This window comes from Papaver somniferum, chromosome 4 (assembly GCF_003573695.1).
Source record: "Papaver somniferum cultivar HN1 chromosome 4, ASM357369v1, whole genome shotgun sequence".
Classification (NCBI taxonomy): Eukaryota; Viridiplantae; Streptophyta; class Magnoliopsida; order Ranunculales; family Papaveraceae; genus Papaver; species Papaver somniferum.
Window position 1 is genome coordinate 116,484,798 of NC_039361.1, and position 16,710 is coordinate 116,501,507.

The following is a 16,710-nucleotide window of genomic DNA, read 5'->3' on the forward strand; positions in this document are numbered from 1 at the left end:
TTAGTTTAGTAGGTAACATCGTTATTCATGAATGATTAACAAAAGATACATCTCGAAGAGGAAAATTTAGAAACAAAAAATCAATCAAAAAGTTATTTGTGGGTTTTAATTAGCAGGAAAATTATTTAAAAAGTAAAATAATAATTTCATGAATGAAAGATAATTGACAAAAATTACTAAACACCGCTGCCACGGTAAGAGGGCCGACCGGAAAAAAAAAAAAAAAAAAAAAAAAAAAAAAAAAAAACACTGATTGCATAATACGTTATACATCCATTTTTTGTTGGAATATTATTTTTGAGGCATATACATCGGTTTAATGGTTGCGTAATTAAATTAGCGGATTCATGAACCAAAATATAACTGTATAACCTTTTATGCATTTTTTGTGGTGGCTCCATAATTCGTTGTGCTTTTTTTTTTTTTTACGGAATTATATTTTTAGGCTTATAGTACCTCCGTTTCAGAAAAAGAGATACTTTCACAGTTTCATTTTTGCCTAAAAATAGGACAAATCGAAAATGTGAAAGTATTACTTTTCCTAACACGAGGTGAAAGTAACACTTTTCTTGATACATGGTGAAAGTATCACTTTTCCTGATTGCATAATGCAGGGTATTATATCGTTAAGTAAGGAAAATAGGATACATAAGTGAAAAGGCTTCACAAAGAAAAAATCGCCAAATTCAAAAAAAAAATTATCAAATTGCACGTTTACCTTAGTTTTCATTGTGACCATAAAAGGGACTCCTCCCTTCAGGCCCTATGGTCGCTCAACCCAATAAGAATTTGGGTTGGTTGCCTATATTGGTCTCTAGCAAATATGAAGGATCTTAACCCCTCCCAATACGAGTCCAATCCTACAAAACAAACACTGCTAGGGTGGTAAATAGAAAAAATCAAAGAAAAGTCTGCTAACTGGGGAATGAGGAATTAAGGATCCATAGGAAGGGGATTGGGGAGGAACGTGCACCTCCGTGAAACGGAGGGTGCACATAGCGAACTCCGTTTCCTACATATTGTTAGAGTTGCTCAATTTGGATTGTGATGCGGTCATAAACCTCATATCCAGAATAAGTCCCGTAGACCCATTATAGCCAAATGCTATCCCGCATCGTTTTGCGGGTAGTTATCCCGCTCAAACGGGTTTCTTTACCGTTAGATCATTAAATCAACGGTTGGATTAATATTCAGAAAAGAACCCACCAAATTCAGGGAAGGACCCATCATTTTCCCTAAAGGGTTCAAGGCTGTTAAATCTGGGTTTTAGCATGATCTAACAGTAAAGAAGTCATTTGAGCGGGATAGCTACCCGCAAAACGGTGCGGGACATCAGTGCTCCCTATCATATACCTCAATGGCAATTTTTAGACCCCTTACCCAACCCCAACAGTACTCGTTAAAATTGCTCGGCGAAAAATAGTAAAACTTGTACTCGACACTCTAACCTCGCCTACTTTAGGTGCCAGTTCATTCATCAATTGAATGCATCATAAATTTATAAGCATATTCATTTAGCACCTCTAGATCGCTGAATGTAGTAAAACTAGATGTGAAATAATGAGAAAGGTAGGTTGAGCGGTAGTAGTTCTGCACCTCAGCTAATGAATTCCACGATGAATGCGAAGCCCCACTTCCCATACACACACCACCAATCTAAAAACACGTCTCTTTCTTCAGTTGTTTCTCACACTACCAGTAGAATTTTACTTACATGCTAGTATTTTTTTTCCAAACCCTTGTGGTCGAGAAATTAACCATGGCTTCCAATGGCAAGATTGAAGCAGATTTGGAGGTGAAGTCCTCAACCAACAAAATTTGGGATATTATCCTGGATTCGGCTACCATGTTCCCGAAAATCTTCACAGAACAATACAAGAGCATTGAAGTTCTTGAAGGAGATGGCAAAAGTGTGGGTTCTATCAAGCTCATTAAGTACCAAGAAGGTATACAATTGTGCATTTCCTTTTAAAACGTGATACTACTTGCGTTTATCAGTTTACGTATTGCGTAATTTATAATGAAGTGTATTTTTTTTGTATATTTTCATCAGGAGTCCCAAATGTTACATTTTCCAAGGAGAAAGTTGAAACTGTGGATGAGACCAACAAATCACTCACCTACAGTGTTATTGAAGGAGAACTGTTGAACTACTATAAGAATTTCAAGGTTAATGTGATTGTGAGTGCAAAAGGTGATGGGAGTTTAGTGAAGTTGAGTTGTGAATTTGAGAAGGCAAGCGAAGAAATTCCTGACCCAAGTAATATCAAAGATTTTGCTGTCAAGAGTTTCCAAGATTTGGATGCCTACATTCTTACCAAGGCATAAGAGTGAGTGAAAGCGATAGAGAGGATCCCCATTATGGTGGTAGATCCCTTACCTAATAGCTAATGTAATAATCCTTGGCTTTAAATAAAATTGCAGTTGAATAAATTTGAGTTCTGTTATAATGAGCGGAAGAAACCCAAAAATGAACTTTGTTCATTGCTAACAAGCTCAAATCAGCAAATCACCCAACATGTTATTGGTGATGCTTCGGCCTTTGAGCGGTAAGACCGTGGGTGTTATGGTCTATACCCCTTCAGTAAGTATAAATAAGAAAATCAAGCAACTCAATGAACCACGAAAGACTGGACAGGACAGGAGAGGTCGGTATCATGAGACTAAATATTCCGTATTCCAGTGGTATATTGTACTACTCTGGGATAGCTGAGGATTTATCTAAGATGAGTCTCAAAACAATACAGCCCTTTACTATACTGCCGCTAGCATTATCAGATATGCTCATTTTGATCATCATCAATGGCACCTTAACATCTAGACCTGAAATAGTGAGAAAAGGTGGGTTGAGTGGTGGTGGTTCAGCACTTCAACTAATGGAAATTCAAAGTTTACCACCACATTCGCTATAAATACATTTCGCTTTTTTTTTTTCAGTTTTCAGTTTTTTCTAACAGTACCAATTCAATTTTACATGAACATTTTCATTACCTTCCGCTTATCCTTGTTCCACATTTAAGACGCAATGGCTTTTAGTGGCAAGATTGAAGTAGATTTGGTGCCTAAATTCTCCACAATTTTTTTTGGGAAACTTTGATTGATTCCGCCACTTCCGTTCCTACCTGAATACATTGAAGTGCTCGAGGGATATAGCAAAAGTGCAGGCTCATTACATATAATGAATGTAAGCATTTTGCATACGCCAGTTAAAAAGATATTGCTTGATGCCTGCATTCTCACTCAAGGCATGTACAGATATTCGGAGATGAAATAAATGGGATTACCTAAGAACTAAAGTAATCCTTATGTAATTATGTTTAATCTAACATAAAGAAGAGAATGGCAAGTTATAGGTGGTTGGCATCGGCCCCTTTCGATTGTTTACGAATTTATTTATCTTTTTTTTCTTCAGAGAATGTAAACAGCTCCATTCACTTAGCACACACCCTATACATAATTTAAGTATGTGCATGTTACAACAGCGCAGTAGAGAAACCTGAGTTCCCCTCTAACTTCACAACATCTCATTCACCCAAGTGACGATCTAACCTTACTAATTCACTCTGACCAAACTACTAAACAAAAAGCCGTAGAGAAGTGTATACTTTTTACATGAGTTCTAGACATTTTTGGTATTCCCCCCGAACATGCTCCTATACTAGAGCCATCGACTTCAGCAGCCAGGGCTTATATCCTCCAAACTGCAACAACAGACATAAAATGAGCTTTTAAAGGAATTTCTTACACTATTAAGTCTTGATGACTTGAATCGACAGGAGAAAAAATGTGAAGAGAAGTCAAATTTGAAAGTTGAAACTGTAATCACAAAACTAACCCTCATTAATTTAATATATAAAACAACATCAACAACCAAGCCAGATTGTTATATGCTTTTCCCGGGTTATATGATAGTAGCCAGAAATTTACATTCCACATGATCTGATATTCAATGAAATTTACCTTCTTGCAGTGGGGCATGCAAGCATTAGAAATCAGATTATGAAAGATTGTGTATCGTTATCAAAGTGATTGGCTAACATATAGTGCATTTGAACAGAACTAATACGGTGAAAGAATGAACACACAACAAAAGAAATGGAAAAAAAAAAAATCCTCACTGCCACCAAGCTCACATCCATTGAACCACTCGCAGAACTCCATATGATATTTACTGTCACCTTTAAAGAGATGGAAGAACTCTAGAAGACCGAAAAAATCACCCAAATTACTAGACTGACTTTGTGATAAAGCATAACAGAAAACACATAGAGATATATGCAGTTTTGCCTGCTTTTGCCAAGGTAAAACAGTTTTGACACAGTTGTGATTCATGAAAATGTGATATATACTGAAAATTTGAAATAACTAACGGGGGATAAAGAGATGTGTTAAGCATAGCAAAACAAAAGGGAAAAAAGATTAGAATGGGACAAGATAATTGACTACCACCAACATATCTTAAAAGAGAATGGCTGGAGAGGAGACGGATGGATAGTAGTTGAGATCTGCCCCTTCACTTAAAAATGAATTTAAAGCTTTTTCATCTGTGAACTTAAAGCTCCATACCCCAGCAGAACTACTTCGAATACTATAGACACTACTCATAACGTCTATATAAGACATCCAATACTGACATTACAGATACCCATTCTTCATCAGAACTTTCCCATTCATTTTCTGTGTCAGTATATATATTTCAATTATGGGTAAGATCGAACTTGAGGTAGAGATTAAATCATCACCAGAAAAGTTCTGGGAGGGTATCTGTGACTCTACTGTACTCTTTCCTAAGATCTTCCCTGAACAATACAAAAGCATTGAAATTGTTGAAGGGGATGGAAAGAGTGTCGGCACCGTCCGTCTCGTGACATATGGAGAAGGTATGTATTCCAAAACGATAAACCAAAATTTAAAAGTTACTAACTAGTAGGATGATTTCAATATCATTTTTCTTGAATTTTGATGATTTGGATGTCTATTTTCAGCAATTCCTATTGTTACTTTCGCTAAGGAGAAGATCGAGGTCGCTGACGAGACAACTAAGTCATTAGCTTACACTGTTATTGATGGAGAAATAGCAACTCTTTTCAAGTTTTTTACAGCCACTCTGCAAATTTCTCCAAAGGGTGATGGAAGCTCGATAAAGTTTTCTGTAGAATTTGAAAAAGCAAGTGATGAGGTTCCTGATCCAGACCTAATCTTGGAATTGGCAATGAAGACCTTCAGCGAATTTGATGCTTACCTTCTCAAGGCATAGCAGAATTATCATGGTACCTTATTTTTTCTTATAAACGTATATGCAGGATTCCCTCTCCACTTAAATAATGTGTGATTGTCTGAAAAAGTGTATTTCTTTCTTGCTGGTGTGATAGTTTGATGCAAATGTATGGTCTTAGTCTCTTTATTTATCTGAGGGAGTACTACTTATGCCCTGGAAGTAAAGACTATGTTTCACTATGTGCTCTCTTCGTAATAAGATCATGAAAGTAAAGATCAAACTTGGTTTTAATCAGACCTTAGAGCGATCAGTGTTCTTTACATGAATTTTCTGTCTCTACCTAATTACCTATGCATTAGTATTACCTATATCTATATACTATTGAAACATGTATTGAACTATTGAACAAATAGCACCTTAGGAAACTGAATATAAAGTTTACAGAAAGTTGAATAAACCTTTGGAGTTTCTCCCCAAGTGCACTCCTACTCGAGCCTCTGAAATTCAGCTAGCGGGGCTTATATCCTCCAAACTACATGAACAATCAAAGCAACTATTGAAGGAAATTCTTACACTATAACAAAAAGACTATCTAAATCATAGGAATAGACGTTCACCTTCTCCCTAAGTATTCAATGATATCAGTGGTAAGTGTTGCCCTCTTCTTATCTTGAAAGGCCATAGATGCAGCTTTCCTCAGTAGTGCAGAAGCAGCAATGCACCCCAACACCATGGGGTTTACTCGACTGTAATAATCAAAAACCATTCGAAAACAGGATCATCCATCAAATTAGATATCACATTCAAAATTATGTAACAGCAGCATAATAAGCTTAACAGCCTTTTACATAAAAGAAGGGTTAAGGAAAAAAACACTAGACCTGGTACTTGAATCACTTTCTGCAACAGATATACATTGTCGAGCCCAAGATGAAAAAACAGCAACACTAAATTCAAAAATAAGAGAATAAGACCCATCAGCAATAAAGATATTAACTATCGGTAATATATACATCAACAATAATTGTTCAGTGTATCGTCGGTGGTTAAAGAACAACAGAAAAAACCTCAACATAGCAAAAAAAGAAGTAATACTCATAAGACGCTGAAATACTTGATCGGAGGGGATAAAGAACATAAGAACGATCTGTTAGTCGAATATTTTTCAGTAAGATACAAACCTTCCAGATAGGATATCACCCTGACCACCACACCGTCGAGGAGATCCGAAAATGCTCACCACATTTACTACACCAATCAATGTAAAAATGTTATTCTAGAGAATAAATAGTGGTAGCAGTATGTCAATTAATGGAATGACTGACATATTGTTGTGTCGTTATGGAACCTTGAGTTATTGGTTATCTTCTCATGCTCAGGGCTAGGCATTTAGGTGTAAGGAAGTTAGATTGTGGGCTGACATACTGTGATGTTACTGTTAGACTTTAAATCTTCAGTGTGATCAAAATCATTCTTCTTTTCTTTTCTCAATTAAACCTTATATGGTGCCATCAAATAAAGGCCATCCGAAGATGAAAGGAAGAAATGGTTGAATTCAAATTACTAACATGATAATGATTCAGTCCTCCAAAATCATACCAGTCACTCCGTCGCTGATGAGATCAGATTTGCCCTTCCTCAGTACTGTTGTGCCACCGATCCTAAGCAAGAAAAAATGGCATATAACATATAGTCAGTAATGGAAGCTCAGGAGAATCCTGAGAGAAGTGTAAACAAAAAGTTTTAACTGCATCTAATTGACGGATATTCAGTTAGCTAGTATGAAAAACAAAAGTCCCATTGCAAATTGATCATTCTATTAGTACAAAGGATGAATGTTTATGGAAGGATACCCAGAGACCGAAGATTCTGATGGCATCTACTTCACTTATTTGCACATGCTTCATTAACAGGAGAAGCCAAACTATATGATTCATCAATCTAAGCCAAATCGTCCCAGTAATAAGTTAGATATATATTGTTTTTACGAAGATGCCACACGATTATTCATAAAGCAGTAAGCAGTCTTAACTTTTTTTAGATGGCCATTACCACATCAGTTTGCATATTAAACAGATACCAAAATTGAAACGAAAGCATGTGCCTATAGAACCAGTTGAGCTACCAATTGCAGTGCATCACATGGAGAACCCACACACGGGATCACCTGTGAGACATCAAGGCAACCAAATACCTAATCATCTGAGCACATTTCCTAGTTCCATGTGTATAGCATAAGGCAAATTCAAAGAGTTGTGGCACATCTGCATCCGGTCGGATTATTATTAGATAAAGATATGCACACCCTCAACTAGTGTCGAGCACGTAATTTTCCTTCTAGGATCTATTATCAGTATATCAAAGATTTGTTCTACTATGCACTGTGTTTCCTATCCTTCTACCATAGCCAACAGCACAAGGTCCTTAATGAGATTCCATATCACCTATTTAGTTATTTTCGATAATTGGTGCAAGTACGGGAAACTTACCCTCTTGCAAGATATAATAATTCCTCGGCAGCGTCTTGGTCGTTTACTTCAGTACCAATAACTTTCTGAACAAGACGCTTATACTCATTCACATTTGGAGTTAGGACAGCCAAGTGATAACCTCTAACCAAATCAAGATTAACAGTGACAAGAAAAAGTCCATCCTGTAGATCATTGTTAATATCAAACAAACAGTCAAACATCATACTAAATTGTTAACAATAAAAGGAGAAGATAACTGGTTATCAAAGCAATATTAGCATGTTTCTGAATTGCATACCCCATCAACGACGATTGGTACATTTGATCGCCTAGCTAGTTTCATGATTTCACTCACACAGTCCTGAAATATTATTTCATAACATAGGTACATTTAAGTTTAACATTCTTCCGAAAGCAAGTATACACAGATACCATAACAACATGTTTAGGGTCTCACCAGAAGGAATGGGTCCCTCCCAAGACCAGGACCAACAACAATACAATCAAACCTTTCCATCCACTTACCAACCTCAGCAAGAACCTTACTCAAGATAGACCTTCTCTCCTCATCCCTATACTTTCACAGACATCAGCACTCCACTAAAAAACAGCCTGATTCCTAAGCTATTAGAATGAGTTGGCGATTAAAGATTTACCTTATGCTGTAAGATTCTTCCAAAATTGGGTGCACAATTAACTCTGGGCTGTAGCTCTTTATAATTGGAGCAGCATCTTTTGTGCAAAAAACATGGGACAAGTCTGCACCCTGTAGAACACATTAAAAATTAGTAATTTAAGGCACCAAGCATGAACCAAAATCAACAGACTAAAGAGATAAGAAGATCGATGCAGGAGCCTACTAACAATTTTCAAGGCCGATATAGCTGCGAAATATGGAGCACCTGTATACTCTCGGCAACCACCAATAACAGCCACCTTCCCTGATAAAACAACAAAATCTAATCAGCAACGCCTCAACAAGAACAGCAAAATTATCAACAACATACAAACTTCAATTTCTCTTAACTATTACTATAAAATATTGATTAAACCCAGTAGCTCAACATCTTCTTACAATACAAACTTCTATTCAGAAGAGTCAGCAGTACAAAGATTACTCAACACTGGCATGAAAAACTACTTAAATTACTTCGTGAAATGAAATTTATAAAAGAAGATGCAATTTTTAGAGAACTAAAATCATGGGTTCGTATTGAAAACTAAGATGAAAAATGGAAATGTTATTATTACCAGCTTGTCCTTTGTGTCTACTTGGATCAAGGGTCGGAGTGATTCTTCTTAAAATACTCTCACAGGGGGTTAGTCGTGGGAGAGTTCGAGAGATTTTAATGTATTTGGGTTTTCTCCTGTTAGTCATGAGGGAGTTTGAGGGAGTCTCTCCAAATCCCCGTTAGTCGTGGGGGAGTTTAGAGGAGTCTCCTAAACTCCCTAGAAAACACCTGTTAGTCGCTGGAGAGTTTAAAAAAAGCTCTTGAACTCCCTGTTAGTCATAAAACCCTACAATACTAGGGAGTTGGTTGCTTTGGGGAGTTCGAAGGAGTTTTTAGTGTATTTTGGTCTCACAACAAATTTCTCAAAAGAGTAGAGATTTTAGTGTATTTTGGTCTCACAACCAAATTTGGTTCAAAATCTTTCTTTTCAAATCATACGGATTTCTCAAATCTCACCAACAAAAATTTTGTTCCCAACATGATGAAATGATTGTCAGATGATGGCCATTATGATACGGTGAAACATTTCTAGGAAAATATTAGGATAGTGATCTAGAGTCCATGAAAACGTGTGGATATATAGATTTGTTTAGATCTACATATCCCGTAAGATGCACCAGCAAAAAAAATATGTAGAAGCCTTCACAATTAGCGCTTCCCTGAGTTGAATTACATTACCACTTCTGCAACCACCATCAAAACTATTTTCTCACCACTACCATCACCACCTATAACCAACCACTACTCCCTTAACCACCCCAAATAAGAACCCTAATTTTAGAAATAAATAAGATTCAATAAATGCTATAGCTCGGAGAAAAATATTTTGAACCAAATTTTAATTCCATCACAATACGTGACACATTTGGTCGCTCTCGGTGGACAGTTAGTAAAAACTTCAACAGGAAAATGTGGAAAAATGTTCGTGAACAAAGGGAGTTAGAATTGTATGAAGACCGTTAAATTGAAGGGAAAAAAAATTATCTCGTTGCACAAAATAACATACTATTGATACAGAGATATGATCATTTTCATTTATTTTTTTTCTTTTGATTAAAGATCAATGTTATTTGCAAATGAGGGTTTATTGTTTCTTAAAAGAGAATGAGTTAGGAGTGAACTCTCTCAAACTCCCCCAAACTCCCTCTAATAAACTCTCTCAAACTCCCTACACTCCCCCAAACTCCCTGAACTCAAAAATACCAAACTTTCTCAAACTCCCTACACTCTCTCAAAATCTCTCAAAATTCCTGATATTTAAAATACACTCAACTCCCCAGAAATCACTCAAGGACTAACCCCCTGTCAGAATCAGCTTCTGTAGTTGTTGTCATAGACCCGAATTGAGCTGATAATTTCTGCATTGGTTTGTTGATTATATGAATTTGATTGTTGTAATGGCTTCCTAATAGTGTTCGTATGAGGAAATTTTGTCGCCTCAGAATTGATGAGGAAGAGGATTTCAACATAGAGAAGTACAGGAGGAAGGATACTTAGGAATTTGAGATAGCAGAAACTAGGAGCCGCGTTTATATCTTTCATGAGATTAGAATTCAATACTTCAATATGTCAACCAAGTCGTTCCAGTATAGTGATAAGTATTCCCGCATGTCACGCGGGTGACTCGGGTTCGATCCCCGGCAGTGGCGCTTTTTTATTTCTTTTTCATTTCTCTCTCTCTTTTTATTTCTTTTTCGCTATGACCCACGTCCAACTTGAACTTTCCATTCATTTGATACCATGGTACTGTTTGGCAAGCACCATGTTGTCGCATCACCCTAGAGACATTGTAGATCACATAACCTGTGGGGTGCCACAATGGTCCAAAATAACGGGACAACTCGGAACGACCCGCTATATGTCCACTAGCTCGGTCTACCTTGTATGGATCAAAGCATTCCTCCGAGGCCTTAGGTGAGTTTAATTTCTCCCTCAAGCTAACCAACTGCTGCTCCTTTGACCTTGAACGGTTCTTTGTGAACTTGTACTTTGATCTTCTTGGTGTACCTCTCTCCTACGCTCTGTTCACATCTGCCAATTCCAGACTGGGGTAGTGGTCATAGACCCATGTCTACATAGATATCAAACCAAGTATTAGAAATTGATTCTTAAATTAGAAAAAATAAACATAATGATCAATGGATTAATAGAGTTGAGAAATACCTGGAATAGACTCACGTTCCCGACAATTTGGCTAGTTATAAGCCTCAACGTTTCTCAACTCTATCTTCAAGAATGCAATGGTTACCGTGCCCCAGGAGTAGTCCGCGACCTTATTGAGAGGATGCAATAGTTGTAGAAGGTTGGCGTCTACTCGGTTTCCACTGGTATTGGGGAATATGACACATCCCAATACAACCAAGAGATAGGCGGTGGCTGCGGCATCCACTTTGGCATCATTTAACGGTCCTTTTTGTTCTTTCTCGGCAGTTCCTTTGAACATCTTGATCAACTGACTCATGTTAAACTGTCTAGTTTTGTAAGAGAAGCACATGTTGAACTCAATGTTTGAAGTCTATTTATCCCAACCAATACACTTTGTACACAAATCATAAAGTTATTCCCAAGTTAACTGCTTTGTGTACTCATACTTGACAGCTACACCATGGTCATTGAGATTAAGAATCTGCCTCGCATCATCTGGAGTAATGGTCATCTCCCCAAACGGCATATGAAAGGTGTCAGTCTCGGGAAACAATCTCTCCACAAAATCCGATATCGCGACCCGATCATGGTCCAACATTGAGTTCTCGGCAGCACTAGATAATCCAGATTGGCTATAGTTCTCTTGAACCTCTCACTTTCACCGGATAAATGCCAATCTTTCAATACTTTTGCTAGTGTGGCAGTGGGATTGAGTAGACAAATCGCATAGGAATGATACTATTAAACACACAACACTTTACAAAATTAATAGAGTATTGTTACGAATAAAACGACAACACGTTAGTAAAAAAGAATACGATTATTACCTCGGTTTTGTAGATTTCTCTGGCCCAGGAGTCTTTGTATCCAAATAACAATGCTCCTCTATCTCTAGGCATCCCAGGGATTTCTTCTTCAAAGAAATTGGTACAAGGTGTGATGCTTTCTTCGCGATTGGATTCCCTGTAACTCCTCATTCTGCTTGTGTATCACTTGGTTGTCCTTCTTCTTGAGTGATTACTGGAACACTTTGTCCAACTTCATGTTGAGTGATTTCTGGAGCGCTTGCTTGTACTTGTTCTTGAGTTCCTTGTTGATCGCTTGGTTGCACTTCTTTTTTGGCTCCTTTCTCTACCCGCACTAGCGCTTAGTTTCTTACCCCCTTTTTGATGAGGACCTGTAACAGTTGTATCTTGGTCTTTCTTACCTTGCCTGTCCCTAAACAATAAAATTTGTTCGTAAGAATCAGATTACAAACTCCACAATCGGAAGTCATAATTAAAATATAAACTTCCGATTATGCACAATCGGAACCAAACGTAAAAGTTTTTCTTCCGATTACACACAATCGGAAGTCATATTCTAGTTTTCTTCTTCCGATTATGCATCAATTTGGGTTCAGAAACTGATAAAGTCATGAGACATATATAATCGGAACAAAACAATATAACATATCAACCGATTGCATATACCCGGAACTAAATAAATAGCTTTCGGCTTGCGATTAAAACGTAGCCCCGAAATAGGATTTTGCTAAAATCACAAAATTTTCAAATTTTACAACTTACATAACCGGTAGTGTGTTGAATTCGTCTAACCTACGATTATACACAATCAGAAGACAAATACTATATAGCATCTTCCAATTCTGGGTACCAATTGTGTGTCCCTACATGTTCTAATTCTCTGTTACAATCGTAAGGCAACATATAACTTAACTACCGATTATGTCAATTTTATGGTTCAGTGGCAAATAGATTTGTATAATCGGAAGTAATCTATAAAAATTACCTACCGATTCTGGTCGATGTAACCGAAAACCCTAGAAAATGGACATAATCGGGAGCTAAAAATAAGATCTAACTACCGATTCTGGGAAATAACTGAAAACCCTGGAACTTATTTTCATGGATTCGTCAAATTGAAGCAACATAAACACATAAAACGATAGAAACTTACCTGATTGGGATCACTTGCTGGAGAGTTCGATTATCAGAATCACCACCACCACCTACATCAGTGGCGTCATCCTCGTCAGGTTCTTCGTCGTTTGCAACAGTTACAATCATATTGTTCTTTAATTTTCTCGAGCTTTCGTGGGTTCATTAGTATCAGTCATCGTTTTATAGAAGAATCGACGATGTTTTTGATTCGGCGATGAACGACGACGATGAATTGAATTTTGAATTTTGAATTGATCCGGAGAATACTCTCCACAATCGGAAGGGAAGAAGAAGAGGAGAAGAAGATTTGAAAAAAAAAAGAAAGAAAATGAAATGAAATTCTTAGGTTTTGGGTGGTCTTAATCGTCCAAAGGTTTGTGCAATTACAATCGATAGTCATATGATGTTCATTTGCTACCGATTATAGACGGTTTCCCTAAATTCATTTTTTCTGCAAAACAGATATAATTGAGTTTTCTACCTTAACAATCGGTAGATATGATATGATAGTATTCTACCGATTATGGCAATAATCCTTTCTTAAACAAACTAGTAATCGGTAGACATAACTATATTATAAACTACCGATTGTGGAAGGGTATTCTTCGGAAATTTGGACATCCCATAACCTTGTCTATGGGTTGGGAATAAAAAGGTCGCCTCTAATTCTTTCAGGGTCGCCCCTAATGACGCCAGGATTAATAATATGATTTTAGGTAAATTTCCTCTGTTCTGGTTAAAAGCTGAACAAAGCTATCTTCTGAGAGCTTCTGGCCCCACACGGAAATATTTTAGCCAATAGGATCGTCCTGTTATTTCACACCACCAAAATTTCGTCACAAAACACCACCGAGTCTATTTTTTTATTTAGGATATTTTGTGTCCCTAAAAAAACGAGACTTGCGTCTCAATCATCCGAGTGTTTTTCCCCTCTGCTACTACACTCGAACACTAATCACCGATCTATGCTGCTCTAGTAATCCTTCTTCACAAAAGAAAACATAAATCTCTCAATTAAAGGGTTATCCAGATAAGAATGGTTCATGAGATTTGACTAATTAAAACTAATTTTGATTCTCACTTTTCTTTATGCTTCTTCTCTGCTCGCCTTCTTTTCTATTGATCGTTCTTTTATATTCAAAACACACAGCTGATATCATATGCCGTGATTTTCAATGGATTGTTCTATTTTTTTCGCAGGTGATAATACATGGATCTGATTCGATTTCCTATTGGTTACTCGAGTACAACTCTCTTCTTTTTCATGACCCTAGATTTTGTAACTCTCAACAATGTCGGACAGTGGTGGATGAGACGGAGGTAGTTGAAGAGAAGAAATTCCATGTGTTTACGGTTTTAAAGAAAGGTTATATTGTGTTGCAAGTTGCAACATATATTTTATCTCAGATAACAACCGCTTCATTAGGTCACAGGTAAAATCACCATCATGCTATCTTATGATCTCTTTAGACAAGCAATAAAATTATTTAATAAGGAAATAAAAAAGGAAATAATAGTTTAAGCACATATGGGACAAAAGGGAAATCTTATTGCAGTAAGACTTGATGTTTATTTGAGATGCTTATTTGTAATGAATGTTGCAGACTGTATTAGAAGCTTGCATTTGAAGAGGAGGAATGTTATTCAGGTTGTGCAGGACATGATAGGAAGGTGCAAATAGTGGCATAACAAGTGATGGGTATGATTTTAGGTTGAATTTATTATTTTTATTTTTCATGTAAGTACTTTAAGTCTTGAATTAAACAAACTCTACTTGAATACGTGGTATTTGGTGGAGTGATATTAATCATTATCCCCAACACAGTATATTAAAGTATGCTCCGAACTGGCCGAGCTAATCTAATCAATTTAGTTTATTTATTACACTGTAAATCCTTCTTTGCATATTAGTTTTGTTCTAGCTACATACAATTTTGGATCAATAAAGGACATTGGAATAGATAGAGCTGAATAAATTGCAACCTCTCTAAGTACTCATAGTGGCGTCATGTTTGGTTTCTAATGGTTTCTAATACAGTAGAAAAGCTTATTATGGTACATTAAATGGAGTCATTTAACAAATATGGTAAGGTGAGCAACACTATATACGCTATAGTTGTCGGGCAATATGTGTGCTTCAAGTAGGACATCAGGTAAAACTCTCTTCTCAGTATCCTTTTTTGCTTACGAGTCATTTGGGTGTTAGTGTTCATTATATTAAATCCTAGCTGCACGAGGAATAGTACTCGCTGTCTTAGCTTAAATGGAAGAGCACATGGTTATTATCCATGTAGTTGTGGGTTTGACTCCCACATATGGCATTGAGATCCTTACACCATGCACTGAAATGTATTGTAGACAAGAATGATGCAAGATCTTACGGTTCTGCAGGATAAGTTTGGTTCACTGGTGACGTTCACAGGGGGATATTTATTGTAATTGAACTTACGGACAAGAATTACACCATTTTGATATCTTTTACTAAGTTCTGATGAAGTTTAATTATGTTCCCTTTCGAATAAAATTAGTGCATGTGTTTAAGTTCCATAATTAAAAAATGAAACCACGAGGATGACCTTAACCTTAAGTCTGTGAAATCACAACCACTTTGTAAAACTGCATAATTTCACTTAGATTGAGCACTACTCATTTGGTTATAGAGTACTGTACAATAGAATTTTGATTTGATAAACCAAATTAAAACACGTTTTCCGTTATTCCAAAAACAGGAAGGTTATTGATAGGGATAGTCCATAAATATTGTACTGTTTTGTATTGCCTATCCAAGTTATTTGTTCTTTCGTATTTTGTATCCGAAAATATTCACTAGTAACGAAACATAATTTTCTCTTCAGAATATCTAGACCCGTGCAACGCACAGGCGCATCACCTAGTGTATCTAATTTTTAATGAGCAACTATGGTTGGGTGGTGACGGTAAAAGCCTACATTATTCCCTTATGAGTCTCTTGGGGCAATTTTTATGGAATCAATTTTGATCCCACTCTATGAGAAAAACAAAAGAAGAGGAAAATGGCCGGGTAAATGGGAAAATTTAATGCCCAATACGGTTTTTGAGGCTAATTTAATCACGAGGTCTTAGAAAATCAGCACGGCCCTTATCCGCCCGCCAATGGTTATATTTCATTTTCATCATCCAACGGCTCTTATTTTTTTCCTTATAAAGTTAGCTCATTTTAAACTCAAAATTCACACCTTCCACACCTCTACCTCTAAAAATTTCAATTTCATACAATCTAAATATTTATTTTTCCTTCATTTTAAGTACAATACTCATACTATCTCAATCTATCAGAAAAAATTCTCCAAAATCCCTTTCTACGACAAACATGGCAACCCCCCTCGTAATAATCACAACAACAAACGCAACAATCACAACAACAAACACAACAAAGATTCGGTATAGTTCGTGCTGCCAAGTTTACGATGGACGAAGATGAATCAATTTGTAAGAATTATGTATTCTTTACATTAGATCAAATCAATGGTTGCCAGCAACTGGTGACTACGTTTTATGGAAAGATTTTTGAGAAATTCTGTGAAGAAACCGGTAACATCCATAATCCTGATCCCGAAAGGTTGTCTCATCATTTTCATGCGACTAGAATCGATGTTACTAAATACGTAGCTTTGATTATGCAGATGTTCCGATGCAAAAAAAATGGTGAAGGTGAAGCAGAT

The 16,710-nt window shown here is 36.7% G+C and overlaps 3 protein-coding genes across 3 annotated transcripts; 2 read left to right on the plus strand and 1 right to left on the minus strand.

Moving 5' to 3' along the window:
• The first annotated feature begins 1,559 nt into the window (after window positions 1-1,559).
• On the plus strand, window positions 1,560-2,433 carry LOC113274212 (MLP-like protein 423). The gene is made up of 2 exons (XM_026523677.1): window positions 1,560-1,946; window positions 2,054-2,433. Exons 1-2 carry the CDS (start codon window positions 1,715-1,717, stop codon window positions 2,326-2,328), a joined length of 507 nt encoding a protein of 168 aa, XP_026379462.1. The 5' UTR covers window positions 1,560-1,714; the 3' UTR covers window positions 2,329-2,433.
• A 914-nt stretch (window positions 2,434-3,347) lies between these two features.
• On the minus strand, window positions 3,348-13,135 carry LOC113273035 (ATP-dependent (S)-NAD(P)H-hydrate dehydratase-like). Its single transcript, XM_026522807.1, has 14 exons — window positions 13,026-13,135; window positions 12,226-12,284; window positions 8,941-9,021; window positions 8,554-8,630; window positions 8,346-8,455; window positions 8,147-8,261; window positions 7,988-8,050; window positions 7,708-7,871; window positions 6,818-6,879; window positions 6,400-6,466; window positions 6,100-6,165; window positions 5,836-5,964; window positions 5,677-5,750; window positions 3,348-3,701 (listed from the first exon to the last, which is right to left on the minus strand). Exons 1-13 carry the CDS (start codon window positions 13,133-13,135, stop codon window positions 5,723-5,725), a joined length of 1,131 nt encoding a protein of 376 aa, XP_026378592.1. The 3' UTR covers window positions 3,348-3,701; window positions 5,677-5,722.
• LOC113276403 (MLP-like protein 423) lies at window positions 4,637-5,512 on the plus strand. The gene is made up of 2 exons (XM_026526006.1): window positions 4,637-4,880; window positions 4,986-5,512. The coding sequence occupies exons 1-2, from the start codon at window positions 4,703-4,705 to the stop codon at window positions 5,255-5,257; spliced, it is 450 nt and encodes a 149-aa protein (XP_026381791.1). The 5' UTR covers window positions 4,637-4,702; the 3' UTR covers window positions 5,258-5,512.
• Window positions 13,136-16,710: the final 3,575 nt, after the last annotated feature.

Bases quoted from the DNA above. Each gene is read 5' to 3' on its own strand.
- LOC113273035 (XM_026522807.1), bottom strand. From the start codon at position 13,135: ATGATTGTAACTGTTGCAAACGACGAAGAACCTGACGAGGATGACGCC. The intron at 8,631-8,940 runs GTAATAATAACA...TTGTTTTATCAG, and splicing joins TAGACACAAAGGACAAGCTG to GGAAGGTGGCTGTTATTGGT. The intron at 6,166-6,399 runs GTTTGTATCTTA...TTTTGAATTTAG, and splicing joins GGTGATATCCTATCTGGAAG to TGTTGCTGTTTTTTCATCTT.
- LOC113276403 (XM_026526006.1), top strand. From the start codon at position 4,703: ATGGGTAAGATCGAACTTGAGGTAGAGATTAAATCATCACCAGAAAAG. The intron at 4,881-4,985 runs GTATGTATTCCA...GTCTATTTTCAG, and splicing joins TCTCGTGACATATGGAGAAG to CAATTCCTATTGTTACTTTC.
- LOC113274212 (XM_026523677.1), top strand. From the start codon at position 1,715: ATGCTAGTATTTTTTTTCCAAACCCTTGTGGTCGAGAAATTAACCATG. The intron at 1,947-2,053 runs GTATACAATTGT...TATTTTCATCAG, and splicing joins GCTCATTAAGTACCAAGAAG to GAGTCCCAAATGTTACATTT.